General features: G+C 49.3%; 2 protein-coding genes across 2 annotated transcripts; one reads left to right on the top strand and one right to left on the bottom strand.

The window, feature by feature from the left end:
* Window positions 1–807: 807 nt before the first annotated feature.
* On the top strand, window positions 808–5,457 carry Gjd4 (gap junction protein delta 4). Its single transcript, XM_052728790.1, has 2 exons — window positions 808–2,216; window positions 4,030–5,457. The coding sequence occupies exons 1-2, from the start codon at window positions 2,153–2,155 to the stop codon at window positions 5,049–5,051; spliced, it is 1,086 nt and encodes a 361-aa protein (XP_052584750.1). The 5' UTR covers window positions 808–2,152; the 3' UTR covers window positions 5,052–5,457.
* Window positions 5,458–18,832: 13,375 nt separating this feature from the next.
* Fzd8 (frizzled class receptor 8) lies at window positions 18,833–24,158 on the bottom strand. The gene has a single exon (XM_052728637.1). The coding sequence runs from the start codon at window positions 24,153–24,155 to the stop codon at window positions 22,101–22,103; it is 2,055 nt and encodes a 684-aa protein (XP_052584597.1). The 5' UTR covers window positions 24,156–24,158; the 3' UTR covers window positions 18,833–22,100.
* Window positions 24,159–25,436: the final 1,278 nt, after the last annotated feature.

The following is a 25,436-nucleotide window of genomic DNA, read 5'->3' as shown; positions in this document are numbered from 1 at the left end:
ACTTGTGAATGCCCGGCCTTATTTTGGTTTAGTTTCTAGCCAGCTTTCCTTAACTTAACTTATCCTGTCTACCCTTTGCTCTGGGCTCTTCCGCTCTCTTTCTTTTGTAAATCTTACTCTCACTCCTACTTCCATGGCTGGCTGTGTAGCTGGGTGGCTGGCCCTGATGTCCTCCTCCTTCTCTGGCTCCTAGCTTTCCTCTCCTCCCAGATTTCTCCCTCTATACATTCTCTCTGCCTGCCAGCCCCGCCGATCCTTTCTCTTGCCTCGCTATTGGCCATTCAGTTCTTTATTAGACCATCAGGTGTTTTAGACAGGCACAGTAACACAGCTTCACAGAGTTAAACAAATGCAACCTAAACAGAAGTACCACGCCTGAAAACACCCTGCTACAGTTTCTCCTTCTGCACTGCCTTCTAAGCAGCCAGCCCGCCTCTCATCCACCCTCCACCCTTTGGCCTTTTTCTCCTCCAAGTCCATGTCTGTCCTCACTGTCTTCTTCTTCTCTCCACAACTAAAGGCATTTTTGCTCTCTGGGGAGCTGGAACCTCAGCTCTGTCCTACAGAAAATCTCAATAATTATTTTTGGGGTTTTTCTATTTTAAAAACACCATCAAGAACAGCCTGTGTGGACAAAGAGACATTCTTGTTTCCTTGATACTTGCACTGTGGGACTATATATCTATATCATCTATATCTATATCTATATCTATATCTATATCTATATCTATATCTATATCTATATACTGAGTCTTCTCATTTCAGGATGAGGCTGTGGGGAGAGATACAGTGACTTCTCTGGCAGGTAGGGGACTGCTGGAGTTCTGTCAATGAAGACTTCCCAAGTCATAGTCTAGACCTGGCATCCACACTGAGGTGCAGGTCTGTGCCTACCTCAGTGATGCAGGAATTAGCAATAAGGTCAAGCTCTTTGTGGGCTATGGGGTAGTGGTGGTGATGGTTATGCTCTGTAGAAAGGGCAAAATGAACATTTTAGGACTTCCTTCACAAGTGGCTGTGGACATGTTTTGAAGGAGGAAATGGTTTTGCGTGTTCATGTGTACATAAGTGCCATGTATGTACAAATGCGTGCACATGTGTGTATGCATATGGATGTCAGACATTGTCTTTCCTATTGTCATGATGAAACACTATGACTAAGGGAACTTATAAAAGAAGGTATTTAACTGGGGGCTCACAGTTCCAGAGGGTTAGAGTCTATGACCATCATGTCAAGAAGCATGGCAGCAGGCAGGCAGGCAAGGAGCTGGAGTCATAGCTGAGAGCTTACATTCTGATCCACAAGCAGGAGGCAGAGACACAGAACTAATGGGGGATGGAAAAGGCTTTTGAAACCTCAAAGCCTACCCCCAGTGACACACCTCCTCCAACAAGACCACACTGCCTAATCCTTCCCAAACAGTTCCACCAACGGGGACCAAATATTTAAAACCTACGAGCCTATGGGGGTTAGTACCAGCCAAACTACCACAGACATCAACCTTGGGTGTCATACTCAGGTGCTGTTCACCTTGATTTTTGAGGCAGCATCTCTCATTAGGACGTGGGGCTCACCAATTCCATGAGTCGTGTCAGCCAGTGAGCTTTTAATCTTGTGTCTGCACACTTAGATTAAAAGCATGCACCACCATGCTTGGCATTTTATGTGGGTGCTGGGGTTTGCGCTCAGGTCCTCATGCTCATGCAGGAAATGTTTTACCAACTGAGCCATCTTCTCAGCTCCCATATAGAAAAAGTTCATTGGCTAATTAATAGAAGTTTTCTTTCTTGGGTTAAAAGTAGCTGTTTCCATTCCATCCCAAAGTGCCTAGCTCTCCTGATGGAGACATGTAAGCACAGCTACCAGCCTGGAATGTCCTGGGAGGGTAAGAATAGCCACACAAAGAGACGACTCCTGCTTCTGAGCCCCACAGTTGTCTGGAGTGTCTCACTGGCAAGCAGCTTAGGGCTGTCTCAGTGTGGAGACAGGAGACCTGACCTGCCAGGCCTGGGAGCACATCTTTATTTCCACAGCTTGGCACTCACCTTGAAGTCTGATGTAGAAAAAATTTATTGATTTTTTTTTAAACATCCTTGGGGTACACAGACCTCTCAACCCTCCAGCAGCCCAGGCCTGTGGCTTTCTGCAAGCATGGAGAACTTGGACTTGTTGGGGTTCCTCATTATCACCTTAAACTGCAACATGACTATTGTGGGTGAGTCTTGGGGGAAAACCCCAAATCTTGTTCTGGTTTTATTGCCATATTCAAATTGAGTCCTTTTCAAAAGTTTATCCCAATTCAGTGTGTCTGACCCACTCCCAAAAGAAAGGCTGTATCGTGGTGGTGTGGGAACCTTGACAAACTTCACTGGGGTCATACCTTGTGCCCATCAACATGGGAGGATGTGTATGTGGGGGGTGGGGGAGGGCAGCATTGATCTCAGGCAAGATCTGTTCTCTCAGCATCTGGGTTCTGAATTTGAAGGCAGAATCAGGTGGAATAAATGAGAAAGTAATGCTTCTGTTGTGTCTCCTCATCTACCTTTTACGTTTTATCTCTGAAGATTATGTTATAACTATGACTAATTTATCTTAAGCACTCTAACAAAGATCCCAAGTTTAATTTAGTTGTTTATAGTCTTGGGGATAGAGCTCGGGGCCTCAGTCATGAGGTGCTGATACACTGAGGCAAGGTGAGCTATGTCCCCTGCCCCTAGTGACATATTTATTCTCTCCCCAGTTTGCTATATAGCTCAGGCTGGCCTTGAACTTTAGACCCGCTCTGCCAGAGCTTTCCAAGTGCTGGGTTGCAGTCTTGCATAACTGTATACAGCCCTAGCTATTCTTTTAACAAGCGAATAGTAAAGATAACTGAGATTGATCCAAGTGAATCAGTTTCAGAGAGGCTTGGGTGTCTGAAAAGAGGATGGAGAAAAGATTAAGATTTGCCGGATGTGAGGTTGATAGTTTTTTCACTCTTATTTTGTAGAATTTGAATAAATAAACCTGGTACTGAAAGGTTAAATCCATGACTTCATCACCTACTGGTGCTTCTCTCTGAGCTTGGCTGCCTTTATAAATGATAGGGTTGTTTCTTTTTTCTTCTCTTTGTGCACAGTTTTTGTTAATGTCATTAATACAGTGACTGGGCTAAGAGGAAAGGAATCTAGAAATAGCAGAAAAGGGAGCATTCTTAAAGAAATTTAATTTCAAGGACCCAGAGTCACAGTAGCTACAGCCCTATGATGATAGGGACCCTATAGGCTGAGGTCATAAATAAGGGAGACAGTGAAATTACCTGCTTCGGTTTGCTCAGCACAATGAGGGCAGTATGCTAAGGTCCTTTAAAAAGCTTAGTCCCAGGCCGGTCGCGCACGCCTTTAATCCCAGCACTCAGGAGGCAGAGGCAGGTGGATCTCTGTGAGTTCAAGGCCAGCCTGGACTACAGAGGGAGTTCCAGGAGAGGTGCAAAACTACACAGAGAAATCCTGTCTGGAAAACAAACAAACAAACAAAAAAGCTTAGTTCCTAAGAAAAGTGAGATCGAATCACGTCATAGATTTGCTCAGCCAAAATGCTCTCTGGTCTTTCAGTCCAGGCCATACAAAGGCATTGTTAACCCGTGATGCACTTTACAGATCTGCTCACTGAAAATACCTTAGAAATAATTTCAGGGCTGTTCCTGGTACAGCAAAGGTTTAGGAAGTAATCACCCTAAAGGAGTGGTGGGGCTCAGTGGTAGAGTACTTTCCTAGCATAGCATGCTTGCAACAGGTTCTGTTTTCGATCCTTGCTACTGCAGGTGTGCGTGTGTGCGTGCGTGTGTGTGTGTGTGTGTGTGTGTGTGTGCGTGCGTGTGTGTGTGTGTGTGTGTGTGTGTGTGTGTGTGTGTGTGTGTGTGTGTGTGAAATAGTTGCCCCTATTGCTCTGAGTGCTACTGACTTCCCAGGGTGTAGTAGTTAAGCTGCTGCGTGGAGGCAGCCTGCTGCACCTTGGACACTGAACCTTGGACACTTGTTCTCGCCTAGGCATGCTCTGGCTGGTCGTGGCGGTCCTGCTGAGGATGCTGGTGGTGGTCTTGGCAGGGTCACCTATCTACCAAGACGAACAGGAGAGGTTTGTTTGCAACACCCTGCAGCCAGGATGTGCCAACGTCTGCTACGACCTCTTCTCTCCAGTGTCGCCGCTGCGGTTCTGGCTGGTGCAGAGCCTGGTGCTGCTCCTGCCTTCTGCAGTCTTTGGAGCCTACGCCCTGCACCGCGGTGCGAAGCTGGCTGCGGAGGGAACCTGCAGGCCCCGGGTGCCAGACCTGTCTGCCGCCTACCTGGTGCACCTGCTGCTGCGCACGCTGCTCGAGGCTGGGCTGGCTTCCCTGCACTACTTGCTCTTCGGCTTCTTTGTGCCCAACCGAGTTTCTTGCTCGCGCGTGCCCTGCTCAGGGGCTGTGGACTGCTACGTGTCGCGGCCCACGGAGAAGTCCCTCCTGATGCTGTTCGTGTGGGCTGTGAGCGCGCTGTCCTTCCTACTCAGTTTGGCCGACCTGCTTTGCAGCCTGAGGAGGACACGGAGGACCACGCAGGGGGTGAAGGGCGAGGCCAGACAGGTCTGCGAAGTCCCCACACTTCCCCCTGGTCTCTTACAGGACCCCCAGGGCTGTCAGAGCCAGGGTCAAGTGGACCGTGGGGACGGGCAGGAGGAGCAGGGTGTGCCTGAGTTCCCCAGGGTGTGGACAGCAGGGCAGGGCGGCGACAGCCACGTTGGTCAGGCCAGTGTGTCAGGGCGGGCAGGGCATTCAGACCAAGATGATAGTGAGGCCCCTTCCTCAGCTGGCGACAGGTTAGCTGTGGCTCACACAGAGCGTGAGTTCAGATCCCACAGAGAGTCTTCTCTGGACCTAGGGGGCAAACACTCTCAGTCAGGTGAGCTCCCCTTGGTCACCCAGAGCCACCTGGCCGGGCACTGTTCGGCAAGCCAGCCTCGGGCTCCTGGTAGGCTGGCTACCTCGGGCAGCGCCCCTCACCTGAGAACCAAAAAGTCTGAGTGGCTGTGAAGACAGCCGTACAGAGCCCACTAACCCTTTCCTCTGTACGGTGCAGAGGTCCCTTCATCCTGGATTCGTGCTGAAGTACGGTGCAGAGGTCCCTTCATCTTGGATTCTTGCTGAGACCATTTTAGGTTTAACTAGAAATTTGAGGTCTTTGATGTACAATGTCATGGAAAATTATCCAACACTGTTCTAGGAACCTGAGGTCAAGATGCTCCAGCAAACTTAACTTCTGTTAGACTGCCTGCTTGTGCAGACATTCCCCTACACCCACCCACTTAGCCTAGCTTTTATTAAACTGTTTGATTAAGCAAAACCCACCTCTGCAATTGCAGACTAAAATACCAAGATGTGAGTTTTGCCTTTAAAAACCCCTTACCCTAAAAACTCGGGGCTACACTTGGGTCCCAAATACCTGGGTATAGTCTCAGCCAGCTGTAATAAAAACTTTCAGTTGGCTATAAATTGTGTCTGAGTGGTCATCTCTGGAGGGCTCCCCAGAACAGGAGCAGGCTGTGCCTATGAAGCTAAAATCCTAGAGTGAGAGATCAGAACCTGAGATTTGCTCCACAAAGACAGCATGCACTTTAGCCACTGGGTGGGTGCCACAGGAGGAGGCAATATTCTCAGCAAGGGATCAAAGCTCCCTTCACTCATCCGGACTTCAGTTTTCTCCTTTGAGTGACAAGGGACCTAGACTAGGGTGTTCTTTGTTGCTCTTCCAATTGAAGACTCTGCCAGAGTATGGCCATTGGTTATGCTAACATTCTAAGGATTGTGAGTAGTCTTTCTAGCTTGCTGACTGCCCAGCATAGCTTTTGATAGGCTGAGCTTTAATAGCAAAAAAGTCTGTGTTGCTATAATAAAATACGAGACTAAATTATAAAGGAAAATGTATTTTTTATAGCAACAGAGATTGGGGGTTCCAAGATTGGACTACAGAAGTCCTTTTAGCCATTTCATAACACACCAGGGAATTCCATGGAGAGGCAGAACAGCATGCCAACTTATGCCTCTCTTCTTCTTGTAAAATATTCTTATTTATTGTTATGTCCGTGTGTGTGTGTGTGTGTGTGTGTGTGTGTGTGTGTGTGTGTGTGTGTACACACATGCACTGTAATATGCTTGTAGAGGTTAGAGGATGACTTTGGGGAGTCAGTTCTCTCTTTTTTTTTTTTACTGTGTATTTCAGGAATTGAACTCAACTTGTCAGATTAGCATGACATGAACTTTGACCTGCTAAGTCATTTCAGGCTTTCTCTTCTTAAAAAGTCATTAATACCATCATGGGGCTTCACCCTCAGAATATCACCGAATCATAACCACCTCCCCAAGGCCCCATCACCTTGCAACACTAATGGGGGAGCATTAGTGTTGTTCAGTTGTTTAGGTTTTACAAAGCAAAAGCCTCATTAGATACTGCCCGATGTCCCGTGGACATCAGCGCAGCAAGTTTTCCCAGCTGGCGTGAGGGTGCCTCCTGAGACAGTTCAGTGAAGACACGAACCGGCCGGTGGATCCAGTCTCTGAACAGACAAGTAGGTAGTGCTGGGTGTCTGTGGAGACGAAAGTGGAAGAGACCCTATGAGGACCAAGGGGTCATGCACAGAAAGCAGGCTGGGGGTAGCCCAGGAAAGTGTTACTTATGCATTTACTAAGTACCTTGCTGGCATATGCAGCAATCTACGCTGGGAACTTCTTTCCAGTTTTCTGGTATAAATTCAGTTCCAGGAATAACGAGCAGCATGACACATTAAGGAAAAGAAAGGGAGGCCCGCAGGACTGTAGTGTAAATCCTGTGGCTCTCACTCCATGCCAACATCGGGGCTGGCTTTGAAGGGCTCTGGTGAATCTTGCTGGCTATGTAGGGGATAAGTTTGTTTCCCTAGGAATGAAGAGGATGACAGACACCCTTCTTGAACTTCAAGTAAGTGTGTGTGTGTGTGTGTGTGTGTGTGTGTGTGTGTGTGTGTGTGTGTGTGTGTCTTTATTTGCATATATGACTGTGTCCTTGTGTGCATATATCTCCGTGTGTATGTGCGTGCATGCGTATGTATGCAAGTGTGGTTTTCTTGCTCCCGACATCTATACAACAATCCCTTCCTTGGGGAACTTTAAACTTGACCTCCAGCTCTATAGTTGGTCCCAGAGAGAGGTGAGATGCTAAGATTACACAGCCTTATAAGATGAACCTAGGTGAACTTCATTTCATAGAGAATTGAGGAAATTAAAGTCAAATGCCAATTGAGTATACCTCCGTGTTGAGCATTTGTCTAGTGAGCAGAAGGACACATGTTTGATCCCAAGCACTGAATAAAACCTAGATTTTAGTAGGAAGGGTTTCCTTCTTCCCCAGACTGAGGGTCAGAGTGTGCCCCCATCACATTTCTGGCTACCATCTGCCTCTTTGGCTGGAAGGTCACCCATGTGTCACTGGGCAGGTCTTCTTCCCTGAGTCTTTCAGGCAGAGCTGCTTGTCTTCCACACAGACCCACACATAGTCCTCAGTAGGCTAACACGTTAATAGAGTAGCATTTATGGAACATTGGTTCTGCATATACATCTACTTCAGTTCCTTTCTGCGAAGCTTTAAAGCTCTGCATATGCTGCAAGCAGTCAGAAAACTGAGGTGGGGTGAGCCCCAGTGCACACACACAGCCTCTCAAGTCCTCCAACCCCAGCTCTTCACAGGGCTCACAAAATAGGAGCAGGTGATGCCTGCTTTACTGAGTGAGTGTGGGAAGCCCACCTGGTTAACCATGGAAACCTCAGGACAAGGATTTAGTCATGTGCTCCCAAAAGACGGCTCTAGGGCTGAGATCACAGATGTCAAACAGACCATTGTGAAGGAGTCTTCAGGAATTGATGACATTTGGCAGAGGAGAATGTTAGCTGGACCCGGTAAGGCTTCCTGGTTTTTGGTTGCTCCCAGTCTCACCAGCAGGGGCCTCTCTTGGACCACAGTTCAGATCCAATAGTTAAAGGCACCAAAACAAAATGTCAGTGTGTCTTCTCCACATGGATACATTGCTGCCCATTCATTTCATTTTCATCTTTATCTTCTCTGCTCACAGAAATCAGGATTTAAAAATTCTCTGCAGTCCTTCTGGGAATTCTATTAGATTGATTTTAGGCAACAGTATGATAGGGGCTTGGGAGAGAGAAATTAGGGGATAATGGGAAACTGTGATCAATCTAGTCTCATAGCACAGGCTCATTGAACAAGACAAGAGATCACCTTTGTGAGTTTGAGATGCAGCTCCTAGTTTTGACTTTCTTCCTTTGATTTTGCTCACATGCATCTGATCCCCCGTCCCCCTCCCCCAGCTTTCCACAAAAACTGAAAAGATTTCACTTGAGAGCTGGACCTGTAATGTAAATGACCACCAAGGCAGATGGTAGGGAGGTGGCTAGATGCTGTAGCCCTGGAGTGTGGCTACTCAGAGCTGTTGATCAAATGTAACAATGGGACACTTCTTCTCCATTCCATCTGTTCACTAAGCAGCTACAAGAACCCTTGTGGCTGTAACCTATCAGAAAGGCTATCTGAAAAGACGCATAATGTTCTCCCCGCTGGCTTATGAAACAACATGTTGTTTTATAGTTAAGAATCCCTTGATTGCAGGGAGGCTCCTAGTCTTACAGCAACTTGATAAACCATGTTTGCTTGATAGCCATGGGAGACCTGCCTTTTTCTAAATATAAATATATATAATCTATCTATCTATCTATCTATCTATCTATCTATCTATCTATCTATCTATAATAGCTTAATCAGTGAGTCATGGGCCAGTGAGAGACCATGTCTCCAAAAACAAGGTGGATGGTATATGAAGAAAGACCTTGGAGGTTGAGTTCTGACCTCTCTATTAAAAAAAAAAAATCAAGTCTAGACTTGAACATTTCAGCATAGACTTTGGATATTCTGTAAATAGGCCATAGTGAATTGAATAGTAACACCACCTGCATAAAAGAGCCATGCTGCCTCTCTCACTTAGCTGGGGAGCAGGTCTTACTTCCTGTATGAATAAAAGAGCTGTGCTGCTTCCCTTTCTTACGTGGGGAACTAACAAGGAACTAGGCCTTCAGTATTATCCCACATCACTTGTAATCTCCGTTCCCTCTGCATGCCCCCTTTACAACAATTTTCTCTGTGTTGTAACCATGGTCTGGCTGAGGTTTAACTGAGCCTCCCCACAGTCTGTCAAGGCTGTAATGGCTTGGTCCCCATGGAGGTGGTATCGGGGTGCTATAGACATTTAAGAGGTGGGACCTTATGGGAAAGCCCTAAATTATTGAGGACACGCTCTCAGGAGGGGTTATAGGGCATTGCCCTTCCGTGCCCCCTGTTTACTGGTTACTGGGACTCAGTGCTCATGCTGAGGTACTCCCATGACTACTGTGCAAATTCTCGTGTGAAGCCCTTGCACTACAGCCTCCAAAACTGTGAGCCGAATGAGCCTCTCTTTCCTTCAACAGCAGGCTGAGTCAGGTATTTCACTACAGGGATGGGGAGATGACTATAACTATACCCGGCAGGAGGCCCTCCGACAACATTCCAGTAGTACCAGAAGTGAAGACCATGGAATCTGCCAGGAACTTAGTACCTTGATTCTGATCAGTTCTCTGTACCCCTGTGGAAACAAAAGTCCAGGGAGGTGATGCAATTTTATTACAATAACCCGGCTAATGTGCACCCGTGGTTCCTCTCTCCAGCTACATTCACCCCTTTCTATCAGAACACCACTTAAACAAATGAGACATAGGAAAACACCAAGCACTAAAAAGTCCTCAAAGTGATGAGAGTCAGTACTCACCTTTTGATAATAGCTCTGAATATTAACGGTCAAAATTCCATAATTATAGACTCAGGCCAAGGCAGCAATTCTCAACCTGTGGGTCGTGACCCCTTTGGGGTTGCGTTTTTGATACCCCGCATACTAGATATTTACATTACAATACATAACAATAAGCAAAATTATAGTTATGAAGCAGTGACAAAAATATTTTTATGGTTGTGGGTCACCACAACATGAGATATTAAAGAATTTAAGGGCCCTGACTCAGGGACTGTGGCAGAAAAAGCAGCAGGTGGGATATGGTTTGGGGTGCAGTCAAATTTGGGCACCAGGGATAGCAGGTAAGGGAATGGCTTTCTTCATGTGTCTGTGGCTTACAGAAACCCAAGAGAATTAATTGAGGTGCTGGTGGCACTGCATCTGCTGATGGGACCATCCAAGTTCAACAGGATAAAGTATCACGGGGCATCTGATGCAGAGGATGATGGGGCATAAGGAACCTCTGCAGAGGTTCATCTCCTCATGACCTTGCTGATAACCCTGGGAGTTTTTCTAACACCATTTGCTAGGAGCTTGTATTCATTAGGCACTGTTGGGTTAGAAAGTGCATTGTCTACTCCATCTCTACACCTCGAATTCCTCCTGGTGAGGACAGGGCATATGCTTTGCTCCATATTCCTGAGTTTTTATGGGTTTGCTGAGTAAACAGTCACAAGGATCTTCTTTCTAGTAAATGGATGAACTCCTGGGGATGTTGCTGAACTGGGAAAGTGCTTGCCTAGCACACAGAAAGCCCCAAGTTCAGTCCCCAGCACTGTAAACCAGGCATATGGGCCCATTCTGTAATCCTAGCTTGTGGGAGGTAGAGGGGAGATCCCAAGGTCAAAGTCAGTAATACGCTTGCTGCCCAAGCATGAGGACAAACAGACAGACAAATGTGTGGAAACACCTTTGCAGTAAGTGGGGGGTTTTGTTAATGTTCACTGGCTTGTTTTGAGACAGTGTCTCCTGAAACCCAGACTAGCCTCACGATGGAACTAAGAATAGCCTGAACTCTCCATCCTCCGTTCTCCACTTCCTACGCTCGGGACCATCACTGCTCCCAGCTTGCCTCTCAGGCCACCCCAGGATAACCAGAACTTATTAACTACCCAAACTGGCCTTCAACTCCCAATCCTTCTGCCCCTACCTCCTGGGGCACTACAATTATACCATGTCTCCCATTTGGGGATGAAGAAGAACTCTTTTAATTTAATTTTGTTGTTGTTTTTTGGGGGACCGAACCGAAGGCCTTCAGCATGCTGGGAAGCACTGGATTGTGGCAATTTATCAGCGGGCAGAGAGTTCTTTAAGATGGCAGTTAGGAGTCCCAAGAAGGCACTGTCCTGTGGATTTTCTTTGCGCTAGGATTCAGTCCCAGGAACTGCCCTATACAGCAAGAACTGCTTTATCCTTCTTTTACAGAGGAGGAAATGGGGGAGACAGACTAGACAACAGACAGAGGGGCCCAGCATCAACACCCCAGCACCCCCATTTCCTGGCCTTTCTACAGTTTACTCAAGATTATTAAAATCAATCCAGCGAAAATGATATTTGTGAAGAATTTTCCAGAAAGATTGTTGAGTGACAGACTTTTCCTGGAGAGAAGCAACAGGTAGGTTCTACTGGCCCAGAAAAGGAACCCAGGGCAGATCAAAGTTTAATTCTCTAAATGCTGGATTTTTATTGGGGTTATTAAAAGGAGGATGGGCTGTGATGTCCGTGGCCCATGGTGCACCCAAAGGCCACATGGATGCCCAGGGTCTAGACTGCATCCTGTGGCTGTGTTGGCGTCCGAGGGCTGTGCTGCTGCTGGGACCATGGTGTCCTCTGGGCCAGGGCTGCTGCTTATGGCCATGCTTAGGTCCATGACCCTACTATAACCAAGGTCTGTGTTGATGTCTGTGTCTCCGGATATTATTGAAGTCAATGCCAATGCCAGGGATCTGGGCTGCCACCTGTGGCCATATTGGTGTCCAAGGGCCTTAATGCCACAGGGACTATGCTGATTCAAGTGGCATGTCTGGGTCCATGGCCCAACAGCAGCTGATGTCCATGGCTCACGTTATGGGAGTGTGTGTGTGTGTGTGTGTGTGTGTGTGTGTGTGTGTGTGTGTGTGTGTGTGTTAGGAACCATATGTGTTGAAATCTGATGGCTGGCTCACAGCTCTGTCCCTCACTGGCCCTAGGAGAGCTGGCTCTGCCCCTCACCTGGGGGGGGGTGTGTCCTAATGGCCCAGACTGACCAGTTCCACTACCATCCAGACCCATCCTGGGCCTTGGGTTGGCCCACCCTAACAGCTGCCCCCCTCTATGACCTGCTGGAGTGCTCGTAGGGACTGTTCCTATGGACTGATACCCTCAGGATCTCCGTGACTCTGGGCAACAACAGGATATCTGAGAAGAGTTTCAATGAGGGCCCAGTGATGGTGGTGTACCAGAAACCAGAGGCCTTGAACCAGACCAATGACTCACTGCAATGAACATTTTCCGGTGAGGCTGATTGCACCAAAGGGGAGTTACTGTGTGTTGCACAGCAGCTCCTACTCTTACTGGGATGAATGAAGAGGTGGTGGAAAGATGGAGGACTGAGGTGGGTATTTTGTTGGTTTGTTTTGTTTTGGATACTGCAGGGGTGAGGAGCAGATATGGAGGGTTTGGGAGGTGAGTGGGATTGGGGTGCATGAGGTGAAATTTCCAAAGAATCAATAAGGAATTGTTCTTATTTTTTTTAAGGATGATGGCATCACAGAAGCTCCACCATGGGTTCTCCGCACAGCCTGCAGGCGGCTCCAGGACCTGAGTCTCTCCCCTGTAGTTCAGCTGCTCAGCGTCCCTCCTCAGCAGCTGTTTATTTTAAATTATTTATTATTATTATTTTTAATACTGCTGGGAATGAGCCTCAAGTGTGTGAGAGTTCCTCTTCCCTCCTGGAGGGCAGGTTTTTATTCCGATGAAAGTGCTGTTCAACAATTAGAATGTTGATTAGAATGTTATTTCAACAACAACAACAACCATGCTCTTCTAATTCCAGTGCTGGGAAAGTGGAGGAAGGTGGGCACAGGGGCTCAGATCCCCTGGGTTTGCTGTACGGACAGATTAACCTACTTGGAGAGTTCCAGGCTAGTCAGAGACCCTGTTTCCAAAAGTAAAAAAAAAATCCCTAAAGGCGCATGCCTGAGAGCCCCTGGGGCTGTCTTCTCCTCTCCACACCCGAATGCACAGACAAAACAAATGGACCAAGGTGTTTATTTTTATTAAAATATTCTTCTTTGACACATAGCAATAACATATTTATGGGGTACAGTGTGATATCCAATATGTAATGACCAGATCGGGGTTATTGCTGTACCTATGGCTGTCTGAGTCTGATCTCTGTTACTATAACGAGCACCCCATACAAACCAGGGTATAGAAAGAAAGGTTTGTTCCGTTCCCAGGTTTGGAGATGTCAACCTGTCATCAGCTGTCCCTGTTGCACTGGGGCTGTGGTGGAGACTTGGGGCTGAGCAGAGCGGGGAGGCAAAAGAGAAGTGCACGCTGTGTCCTGTGGTCCCCTAAGGGGCACCCCTATGGTCCCCTGAAGGGGCACCCCGAGACCTCAAGACCTCTTAGTATTTCGTCACTTCCAATAGTATTATAGTGGAGACCGGAGTTTTAACACACGGACCTTTGGGGACTGTTTAAAGTCCAAACTACTGCAGTCAGCTTAAGCAGTCAGCATCCCTTGTTGGAGGCTTCTGAGAGCCCCTCCTTAGCGACTTGAAATACTCAGTTAATTGCTGTAGATAGCAGCAGCTCAAAAAGCCTGCACCCCTCTGGCGGGTTTCTGCAGCTACGCTTTCTCCCACAGAATTAGAGTCAAGTACAGCAGGCAAGAGCTGAAAGCAAGCATGCAGTTAGCAAAACGCCAGGGTTTGGTTGCAAAAGCAAGCCTCACTTTCTGGGTCTTGGGTGAAGAACTCAGAGGAAGAATGGATTTCTGCACTTTACAAAGCGTTTTCCTGTAGTTACAGAGCTGTGGTGACATTCCAGCGTCAGAGGAGACAGAGAGGTGGCGACCCCCACTCACTACTGGTTTTGTCCCCGGCACTGGAGAGTCATGTCCCTCCCAGGGCACAGTGCTGGTTGTCACCTCTAGCTGATCTGGTTTCAGTGAACACACATTTACTAAACAAAAAGGGATACTTCTTAATTTCCCTAATTAACATATTAAAATTGCGTGTTACTCACAGGCTCATAAGTTTAACAAAAGTTACAGATCGTGTGACCTGTGTACATAGTTCTTTGTTTTATTACGGGTGAGAAATACTATAGTACATGCCTGCTCTGCGCGTAGTCAACACTAACAGCAAAGCCTGAAGTTCCACCGTTGTACCAGATGGGGGCACTCTTGCTTTCTTCCAAAATCTACCTCTCAGAAGTAGGAGACAAAAAGGGCTAAGCAAGGTGTGTGTATGAGAAATATGGTCAAAATATATTATTTACATGTATGAAGACATAATAATGAAATGAATTATTATTAATATGTGCTAATAAATAAAAAGTTGCTTCTCAGTGACAGGAAAAATATCACTATTCTAAGTACCAATAATTTCCTTTTTTTTTTTTTTCTTTCTTGAGATTGAGTCTCACTGTACAGTGTTAGCTGGCCTGGAACTCACTATGTAGACCAGGCTGGCCTTGAACCCACAGAAACCCACCTGTCTCTACCTCCTGAGTGCTGAGACTGAAGGCATGCACCACCACACCCAGCTGATAATCTCTATTTATGAATATTTATTTTATTTGGGATGAGGACATATGCAATCATATCTACTGATTTTCATCAGAGTTGCCAGCAGTAGCTTTAAAATAAAATGTTTAATTCTCAGATGGAGTCCCTAAATTCAATCTCTAAATCTATTGGTCTGGGATGCAGCTTGGAGAGCAGTGGGGTATTTTTTTTTTCTGTTTGTTCATTTGTTTTGAGAAAGGATGTCCTTTGACTTCGGATCCCCATAACTCTGCCTCCTGAGTGCTGGGGTTGTACACATATGCTGGTGTCAAAACCAGACCTTGGTGTATGCTAGGCATGCACTCTACAAACCGAGCTACTTCCCCAGCCATGTTTTTATCTTTTGAGCATCCTAGGCTCTGACTCAGTCTTCTGACTGTGGGGACTATAGGCATGTGCTACCACCATGGGCTTTGGCTTCAGCAGTTTAAAAAAAAAAAAATCACTCCAAGGGCTTCTGACAAGTGAGCAGAACTAGGAACTACCGCTGGGGCCTGGTGTAATTAAGAACAGGTTTTATGGGAGCAGAACAGCAGACATGGGTTTTCTAGTTTAGTGTATAATTCCCCAAAGGATTAAATAAAGCAATGTAAATAATGGCTGTCCCCGAGGCTTGCAAAGCCATGCACAGTTAGCTATTAGTTCACACTCATTCCAACTGTGCTGGGCCTTGACATTTTATCTTCACTCTCTTTCTCTCCATCTTTCTCTGGTTAGTGTCTGTCCTTTCCAGGTACCACCTCCCTCTCAGAACACTTCCACGGCTACAGGCTGTGGAAAACTGCTGTGTGGTCCCCTGCTCCAGCTGTTTCCTGTGTGTTAGTTCCCTGGCATTTCAGAGGCCCTTCTGCCTCACCTCCCAAGCCCCTAGCACCAAGGAGGAAGGGCTGGTCATCACTGCCTTCCCTAACCCACTGAGGCACTTTCTGGAAGGCCCATGGCTTTTCCACATCTAGCCTTTCTCTCCAGTGAAGTCTCCATTGGGAATGACCGGGGGACTGTGAACGTGAGTTGTGAGGACTCAGTACCCTCAGTCAGCCGAGGGCCCAAGAGTCAAGCCTTTCACAGAAGATCTTGTCGACCGGGGGAAAGTGGGTGACTCTAATGAGATACTCGGGGACCCTGAGGGGCTGACTCTTTAGATATGACCGCCCATGGGGTGGGCTTTAGATAGAAGAGCGGGGCAGTGGGAACAGGCCTGCAGAAACAGGAAGGACAAGCAGTCCTGGTGAGTTCTAGGCTCGCCTCTGCTCTGGATGGAGTGATCTCGCATAAGCGCAGCAACTGCTTTCTGCCAACCTGAAGCAAGGACTGTGTCTGACCTGGGGTGCTTTGAACAAGAATGGCTCCCATAGGCCCCTGTGTCTGGATGCTTGGTCCCCAAGTGGCAGAACTATTTGGGAAAGATTAGGAGATGGGGCCCCGTTGGAGGAGTCATTGGGGGTGAGTTTTGGGGGTCTCAACTGCCTATGCTATTCTCTTTCTCTCTGTCTCACGGTTGTGGGTCAGATGGGAGCTCTCAGCTGCTGCTCCAGTGCGCCATGCCTGCCTGCCTGCTGCCACGCTCCCCACCATGATGGTCATGGGTTCTAATCACCTGGGACTGTGACACTCCCCCCACCCCCCACCCCCCCGGTTAAATGCTTTCTTTGTAAGTTGCCTTGGTCCTGATGTTTTTGCCACGGCAATGGAAAAGGAACTCAGACACCTCCCGGGCCTGGGTGGGCACCGACCCTCGAGTGGCTGCCTCCATGGCAGCTTCTGTGGCATCAGGCACGGACACCGAGTTCCGGGGGCCGGGATGATGTTTAGTCACCCTTCTGCTGCCCTCGGGGAGGAGGCACTGCAATCGGGAAATCACGGTATGCCGGTTCGGTGAGGCAGGCCTCACCTAGTCCTCCACAGGCCTGGTCGCCCATTATGTCCTCGTTCCAGGAGAGCTAGAGCAAGGCAAAGCACTTGCTCACCCCACCCCCACGTCAGCCTCCTCCTTCAGTGTAGTGCTCCCTCCTTGGTGTGTTCCCCTGCCCCTGGGTGGGTGACAATGGAGTGCATCCTTGTGTGGCTCTGAAGGACATCCCACGGACCAGCAGATCCGCCTCTCTCCAAGCAAAGTGTGAACCAATACATCATGAAGCAAGAAAACGGTATCCTTTTGCCATGGATGTGGGGTATTACCTATCTGACCCATTGCCATTCCTTGAATAAAAATAATTCAAAATAATATGTTTTAGAGCTCACTGCTTTGGACTTCAACACGTGAGAATTGAATTCAATTGAGGTTAATAAAATTATGACTGTGTGGCAGGGATGTCTTGTGGCACCTTACACCGAGGCAAGTCAAGGGGGTTTTCTTAAGAAAATGGCTATAGAGAGAATCGAGAGTAGAAATGTGTGCAGATCCACTGAGAAACAGAGCCAACACTCTCAAGACTGTATTTTTTCAGAGTCTCTACTCCAAGGTTGATTTCAAACTTTGTGGCTGATGATGACTTTGAACTCCTGATGCCTCCCCTTCCTGAGTGATGGGGTCACAGACATGTGTCACTCTACTTAGATTATGCAGGGCTGGGGATCGAACCCAGGGCTTTGTGCATGCTGTGCAAGTTCTGGAAAAACTGAGCCCTTCCCCAGCTCCATCTTGGTTTTTTTTTTTTTTTTTTTTTTTTTTTTTTTTTTTTTTTTTGGTAATTTTTTTTTAATTTATTTTAATTTATTTTGCAATACAATTCAGTTCTACATATCAGTCACGGATTCCCTTGTTCTCCCCACTCCCGTCCCCCTCACCTTCCCCCCAATGCCCCCCCCCCATTCCCATCTCCTCCAGGGCAAAGCCTTCCCCACAGACTGAGGTCAACCTGGTAGACTCAGTCCAGGTAGGTCTAGTACCCTCCTCCCAGGCCAAGCCAAACAATCCTGCATAGGCCCCAGGTTTCAAACAGCCGACTCATGCAATGAGCACAAGATCTGGTCCCACTGCCTGGATGCCTCCCAAACAGATCAAGCCAATCAACTGTCTCACCCATTCGGAGGGCCTGATCCAGTGTGGACCCCTCAGCCATTGGTTCATAGTTCATGTGTTTCCATTCATTTGGCTATTTGTCCCTGTGCTTTATCCAACCTTGGTCTCAACAATTCTCGCTCATATAAACCCTCCTCATTCTCGTTGATTGGACTCCCAGAGCTCCACCCAGGGCCTAGTCATGGATCTCTGCATCCAGATCCCTCAGTAGTTGGATGAGGTTTCTAGCACAACAATTAGGGTGTTTGGCCATCCCATCACCAGAGTAGGTCAGTTCGGGCTGTCTCTCGACCATTGTATGTACTCACTCATAGCAGGATACTAGACATGAAACAAGGATGAATTGTCTGCTACTCACATCACCAGGGAGGCTACCCAGAAAACAGGACCCCAAGAAAGACACAGGGATCGCCCAATGACAGAGAAATGGAATGAGATCTACATGAACAGCCTGGACATGAGTGGGGGTAATGAAAGGCGAGGGTCGAGGGAAAGAGAGCTTGGGGGAGCGGGAGATCCCAGCTGGATCAACAACAGAGAGGGAGAACAAGGAATAGGAGACCATGGTAAATGAAGACCACATGAGAACAGGAAGAAGCAAAGTGCTAGAGAGGCCCACAGAAATCCACAAAGATATCCATCTTGGTTTTTCAATCAAGAAACCACATGAAGGAACTTCTCTCTCCTGCAGGCCCTGGAACCGGTTGGACCACAAGATGGCAGTATAGTATCGACCTTTGGAAACCGATAACGCATTCCTTGCCCTTGTTTTGAACCGCAGCAAAATGTTTGCAGGGCTCTTTAAATGGATCCTGTTCTGCAATGGGCTCTGTGTGATTTCCTTTTAATAAGACAATCCGATTTCCTCTCCTCAAACTTTGAAGTGTTACAGGTGCCCGCAGCACAGCCAGTGAGGAGGGTAAGAAATGAGGATGGGACACAGTCTGCTTTTCTATTAACTTTCCCACCTTCTGTTTATGGTACTTCCAGGTTGCCTTTATTACAGAGCAAAAAAAAAAAAAAAAAAAAAAAAAAAAAACAAAAAAAAAACCAAAAAAACCCCAAAAACAACAACAACAAAACAAAACCCCACAAAGTATTCAGCAAGATTCCTCCCGCGAGTGACTTCAACAAAGCTTTGGTTTCCTGGTGGTGTTAATCACATTAGATTTTATTTACTTCAATCTGGGCACACAGCAACCACATTGTCTACCCTCAAATATTTGATAAGTCTTAACACTTTCTAAATGTAGTAGTTAAGGACAGGCTACCTAGCTTGAAGTGGTATCTGAGCAATTACCCTGCCATTCCTCTAACGCACATGGGCCTAGAAGGGTCCTTCTTTACGTTTCCTACCCCCACAATCAACTTTAAGTATCATTTGGGTGTTGACAACTTTTGACTCATGTTTCAGCTTTCAGAGCCAAGAACTAACCTTGTGGTTCAGAGCCAGCCCCGAACCCAGTCAGTCTGCCGAGTACAGCAGCAGGCCTTTTCACTGAAGGCCCTCAGAGTGGAAACAGTGCTTTTCCTTGATTCATACGTTTGTTCAGTTGTACACACTTCCGGCCATCTTGTAAAAGCTATCACATATGGCATTTTCTAAGGAAATATGGAAAACAAATGAGTTAAAAGCTTCAAAGTATGGCAACTCCCCAAAGTCGTAGTTGAAAGTTGCCACCATGAATACCATTATGTCAGAGAAATCCGCAAGTTAACCAGCAACTTTTAGTGTTTTTCTTTTCTGCACATGATAAAGCCCTGTCCCCAACTTTGACCTTATTACTGAATATGCAGAGTTCATGGCCAGTTTACACACACACAGCATCCCAATCAGTGTGTAGGTTAGATGGGAGTGTATGGAGGTACCTAGGTCACAAAACAACAATTATTTAATGAATAAAACTGCTGGCAAGGTGCCCAATTTTTCAAGGTAAGATGGGCATGACAGCTGGAGCATGTATCTACATTACAGAACTAATTTAAAAATCCAGTTTAAACAAACAGTGACTCTGGAAGGGAATAGAAAATTAAAAAAAAACAATGCTTCTTCAATAAAGAAGATCAATAAAAGAAGTAGTTTTCTTCTTATTAATACAGAATTTTAGTCACTAAAGGAAAACCAAACATCTATGAAGGGCACCCAGGGCCCCTCCTTATCCACAATGCTAGACCCCACTTATTAGCAGGGTAGCTGCCAGTTTCTTATCTTGATTGACAGGTTAATAAGGGACCTGGAGCTATCTTTTCAGTATGAACATACAACCTTACCAATTACTTTTAAATTATTGCTAATTTTCCAGAAATTAAAAAGCCTAAGGAAGAAAAATTTCTGAAAAATATCTACTGAAGAAGCATTTCCTGCAAGAGGTTTGAAAGGTCCAGTTCAGAAAATTTGCCAGCATTTAGTCAATAGAATTTAGGCACTGAGGATTTTTTTTTTTAAGGAAAACTTGTAGTTTATAATAGTTCATTGGTTCAATTAGGAGTGAAAAAGAAGGGAGTTTTGTAATGCAATTGTCCAGCAAAGGAAACCGCTTTAAATTGGGGGATTATGTGCACAGACCACCTGTGGGGCATTCAGAGCCTTTTCTATAATGCACAGCCCAGGCCTAGCTGCCTGCGGGCTGGCTAACAAAGCCGTGGAAAGCTGTTGAAAAGGCTGAGCGCACTTGCGCCTCTGGTCTTCACTAACTGTTACAAGTCTTCGTCTCCCTCTCTCCCTCTCCTTTTTAAAGTAAAAGTCCCACATCCCTTTAATGGAAGAGCGTTAAGGCTCTGCGGTGGCCAATTGGTCTGCACCAAGAGGAGCCAGGCAGCAGGGAAAGAAACTTCAGACTACACAGCACAATCGGAGAGGAGAAAAGATCAAAGTTTTTCAAACTCAAAAGACCAAGTTCCCTACAGATTAACCCTATTCATTTAGCTCCCCTTAAAGGAACGATGTGCGGAGCCACTGGGCAGACAGGTAAAAAGTTCAACAATTGCCAGCGCATTCTTCTGCTGATTCAACAGCCTTCTGTTCAAATAAATTAGCTTAGTCTTGACAGAGGAACAATAGCTTTTTTCTCCAGGAAAAGCAGCACACTTGGAATACACAAGCACGGAGCGCCATTAAGAAGTTAACCCATTCGTTTAATCTGTTAGCTAGCACCTGCCCTGCTACCCCAGATTGTCAAGTGACTTCCAGTGTAGAGGTGACCCGTGGCTTCAAATACTAACCTCCACATTTCAGAGTGTGGCCAGGTCTGTAAAAGGTCAGGGCTTTAAAAAAAAATCACAGACAGGAGATACTCACATAGGGCTGCTGTTTCAACTTAAGTGACATTATACCAGCCACATAAACAGGCTGAGTGGAATGGCCGCCTTTGCAATCTGTCCATCCACACACCACACACACACACACACACACACACACACACACACACACACACACACACACACACACACACACCAAGATGAGCTGTCACTCAGAGGTCAGCAAGGAGAGACCATGAAAACCAACATCTTTGGGGAAAGTGCAAAAACGCAATTTTGATTTCAATTCAACAATGACATTTACTTGGCTAACAGTTTAAGAACTAGAGGTTAACAGGTAATTGTCTCCATGCCTAAAGTCAGTGTACAGAATGGCAAGCCAGAAAATGTCCATTTCCCCACATGTCCTCAGCAAGCACAAGGGGAACAGTTCAGAAGAGTCGGGGGACAGGGTAGTATTTAAATCATTTATCAAAAGTCATTTTATTGACAAAATAGAATACTTATATTTGTTCTTACAGGGGTAGCCTCTAAACTTTTTACAAATAATGTACACGTTGTATATCTTTGGATATATACATATTTTACACTTTTTCTTTTTTTTCTTTTTTACAATTTAACAAATAATTATATAAATACATCCTCTAATGTAAGAAACCCGTATTTACTTGGGGTGTATAATTAAGACATTTCTTGTTTATTTAAGGCATTTGCCTGGTCATTAAGAATACCCAAACCGTGCAATCCCACAAGGTAGCAGTCGTCCCTCCTCTAGGGGGTATGAGGAGTGAATTTATGCAGGCGGGGTCGAGGGTGAAGCGGTCCCTTGGGAGAAGTCTGTAGCTTGACCTCAAGGCTCAGCCAGGGTACCCAGGAGGGTTCCAACTCTCCTAGCCGGCTGAAACCATTGCCTGGGGGAGGCGCTCCGGAGCGTCGGAGGGGAGGGGCTGGGTCTGGGAGGCTTCAATGCCAGGTACTTTGTTCTAAGGGAGTCCTTTAAGTCCCAGCGGCTAATGGATACCATTAAGAGTTCATTATCATGCTAATAGCAATCAACACGGTGAAGGGGTGGGAACCCCGGCCGGTCTGGGGTCCCTTCGCCGCCCTTGAGCTCCCCATCCTCCACCCCTCTCCGCCCCTTCTGGGCGTCTGCTCAGGGTTCAGACTTGGGACAATGGCATCTGCTTAGGGTAAGACACGGAGCTGGCGGTGCCAGACCGCCACGTCAGGCCGGTGCTGACGTCGCTGTAGAGAGATCCCCCGCCCCCGCCAGGTCCCCCACCCCCGCCGGGCCCGGGCCCGCCGCCCCCCGGGCCGCCGCCCCCGGCTCCCGCGCCTACTGCTGCGCCCTTGCTGGCCCAGCAGCAGCGAGTGCACAGCGCGCGCCACGACTCCAGAGTCTTGCCCGACCAGACCCATACACCCGACGTGATGCCCACCACCAGGCACATGAAGTACTTGAGCATGAAGACCGCGTAATCGGGCCTGCGCGCCTGGTCGGGCTGCAGGTCCCGAAGACATGGGCAGTTGTGAGTGGCCTCCCAGCGTGGACGGTTGTGCTGCTCATAGAAAAGGCAGGCGACAACGACGGCGGCGGGCACCGTGTAGAGCACGGTGAAGAGGCCCAGGCGGATCATGAGCTTCTCTAGCTTGTGCGTCTTGGTTGGGCCTCCTTGCTGCTTGATGACCGAGCGGATTCGGAACAGCGACACGAAACCAGCCAACAGAAACATGGTGCCAATGAAGAGGTAGATGACCAGTGGCGCCAGCACGAAGCCGCGCAGGTTGTCGAGGCTCTGGTTGCCCACGTAGCAGATGCCCGCCACCGGGTCGCCGTCCACGGAGCTGAGCGCCAGCACCGCGATGGACTTGACGCTGGGCACCAGCCACGCGGCCAGGTGGAAGTACTGCGAGTAGCCTGCGATGGCCTCGTTGCCCCACTTCATGCCCGCCGCCAGGAACCACGTGAGCGACAGGATTACCCACCAGATGGAGCTGGCCATGCCAAAGAAGTAGACAAGGAGGAAGACAACCGTGCACAGCGCGGGGCCGGTGGTCTCATAGCGCACGTGCTGCTCCACTGCTCCCAGCTCCTCGTACTCGCCGCGCGCGCCCGGGCCGCTCGCCCCCGCTCCCGCCGCCCCCGCGCCAGCCGCAGCCGCGCCGCCAGCACCCCCAGCTCCTCCCGCACCCGGAGCGCCACCGCTGCAGGCCACTTTCTCGTGTCCTGCCACCAGGCGCACCAGGTACCCGACCGACACGAAGAGGTAGCAGGCGGAGAGGAAGATGATGGGCCGTTCCGGGTACTTGAAGCGCTCCATGTCGATGAGGAAGGTGGAGACGGTCGCGAAGGTGGAGACGAAGCAGAGCACCGACCACAGGCCGATCCAGAAGACGGTGAAGGCGCGCTCATCCTGGCTGAAGAAGGGGTTGTGGCAGGGCAGCGCGCAGTTGGCGATCTGGCCGGTCTTGACGCGGTTGTAGAGGGGGTGGCGTTCGCTGGACACGCTCACCATCGGCGCGCGGCACTGGCACCCGGGCTCGCAGGGAGCCGCGCCACCACTAGGGGGCCTCGCTTTCCCGCCGCGCGAGGGGGGCGCAGCCGCCGTGTCCCCGCCGCCCCTGCTGCCGCCGCCACGGTGTGGGGGCCTGGCCCCTGGCGGGCGGCCGTGGCCGCTGCCGGAGGGCGGCTGCTCGCCGGGCGGCGGCGGCGGCAGGCGGCGCGGTGGGCTGGGCGCGGCCGTGGTGAGGTCGGTGCGGTTGTAGTCCATGCACAGCGTGTCCGGGTTGCCCTGCTCCGGCAGCCGATCGCAGCGCATGCGGTCAGGCCAGGCGAAGCCGTACTGGCGCATGAGCGGCGCGCAGCCGGCCTTGGCGCGTTCGCACACCGAGCGGCAAGGCGGCAGAGGCTTCTTGTAGTCTTCCAGGCAGATGGGCGTGTACATGCTGCACAGAAAGAACTTGAGGTCGGGGGAGCACTGGATCTCCACCAGCGGCCAGAATTGGTGCACTTCCAGGCCCGCCTCGTCTTGGGTGTCGTGGTTGAACTGGTTGGGCATGTAGGTGTAGTTGTAACCGATGCCCTTGCACAGCGGCACCGTGATCTCTTGGCACGCCAGCTCCTTGGCCGAAGCGGCGGCGGCGCCGCTCGAGCGCTGCAGCAGCGCCAAGGCGGCTAGCAGCGAGGTCACTTCCAACAGGTAACCCCACTCCATGCTGCGCGCCGCGGCCCCACGTCCTCCTCCTCTAGGCGGCGCGCAGAAGGGCCCTAGGGGACCCAGCGAGGAATCGGAGGAAAGGGAAAGCAGGCGACCAGCGGGTCTTGTGTTGCTTCTCCCAGAGGAGCGGAGAATCTGCCAACGATCTAGTCCTTTCTTGGGCAGCGTCTGTGGCAGCAGGGTCGGAAGCTTAGGCAGAAGTCGTCCGGCCCTCCCCCCCGTGCCTCTCCTGGGGCGAGGGTGACCGCAGGCGCGCCACAGTTCCACAGGGTCTGCCCTACGCCCTCTGGGTCGCACTCAGCCCTCCCGGAGCAGAGTGGTGGCCCCTGGGCACATCGTCCGGAGCTCGCGCAGGTCCTCCTGCACGCCCAGCCACTTCTCTTGGCGCCCAGCAGCGAAGGCTCAGAGGGCGGCGCGCAGCAAGTTTCCTTTCGGGCCGCAGTCAAGATGGCTGTGCCTGGCCGCTCGCCTCTGGGGTCAGACCTAGCGACCCCTCTTCGGGCCCCGAGGGTTCATGTCCGTCCCAGGCCGCGCCGCCGCTGCCAGAGTTCCGGGCCCTCCGCTGATCAGGCCGCTGCCTTCTCACTCCCGCGTCGGTCTCAGTCAGTCCTCCTGCATCTGCCGCCGCCGAAAGTCCGCGTCGCGTTCTGGCCACGGTCGGGCAGGGTGCAGGCTGTGCCTTCTTGCGAGACCGACAAACAAATACAGAGCAAAAGGCGGAGGGGGACACCTGAGGGCCGTAGTCCGCGCCAGCAGCCGCCGCCGCCTCCTCCTCCTCCTCCTCCTTCTCCTCCTCCTCCTCCTCGGCAGGAGCTGCGCCCTTCGCCCAACTTCCCGGCTCCAGTCGCCTAGCGCCTCCAGGCCGGCTCATGAATATTTATACAGCCTGTACTCGGTCTCCGCCCCCTTCTGGGATCACCAATCACTGGGTGACAGGGCGGAGTCTATGCGCTCTCAAGGCTCAGCCTTCCTTAAGGAAGTCCGTAGTTTCGCGACTGCTTTTCTGTCTGGCTTTGGGCGGATGGAGAGTTTTGGTCACCTTGGGATTGACCGCACGAACTGAGCATTTACCTAGACTGTCCCCACAGAGCTCAGCGCTTCAGAGATCTTGGTCTCATTTTTCTTAGTCTGCACTTGGGAACTGGGACAGTGTTTTGGTAGTGAGTGCAACCTCCCGTGGATCTCTAAACCTGTCCAGATCCAGCTAGTCTCGGTCCACGGACAATACCGGCTGGTTCTGGAGGGCCTCGGAAGCTCAATGAGGGCTCCAAGGCTGGT

Source organism: Peromyscus californicus, unplaced genomic scaffold, assembly GCF_007827085.1.
Source record: "Peromyscus californicus insignis strain IS unplaced genomic scaffold, ASM782708v3 Scaffold_8__1_contigs__length_139910024, whole genome shotgun sequence".
Taxonomy (NCBI): domain Eukaryota; kingdom Metazoa; phylum Chordata; class Mammalia; order Rodentia; family Cricetidae; genus Peromyscus; species Peromyscus californicus.
Note: the sequence above shows the minus strand (reverse complement) of the source record. Positions and strands in the feature narration are given on the sequence as shown.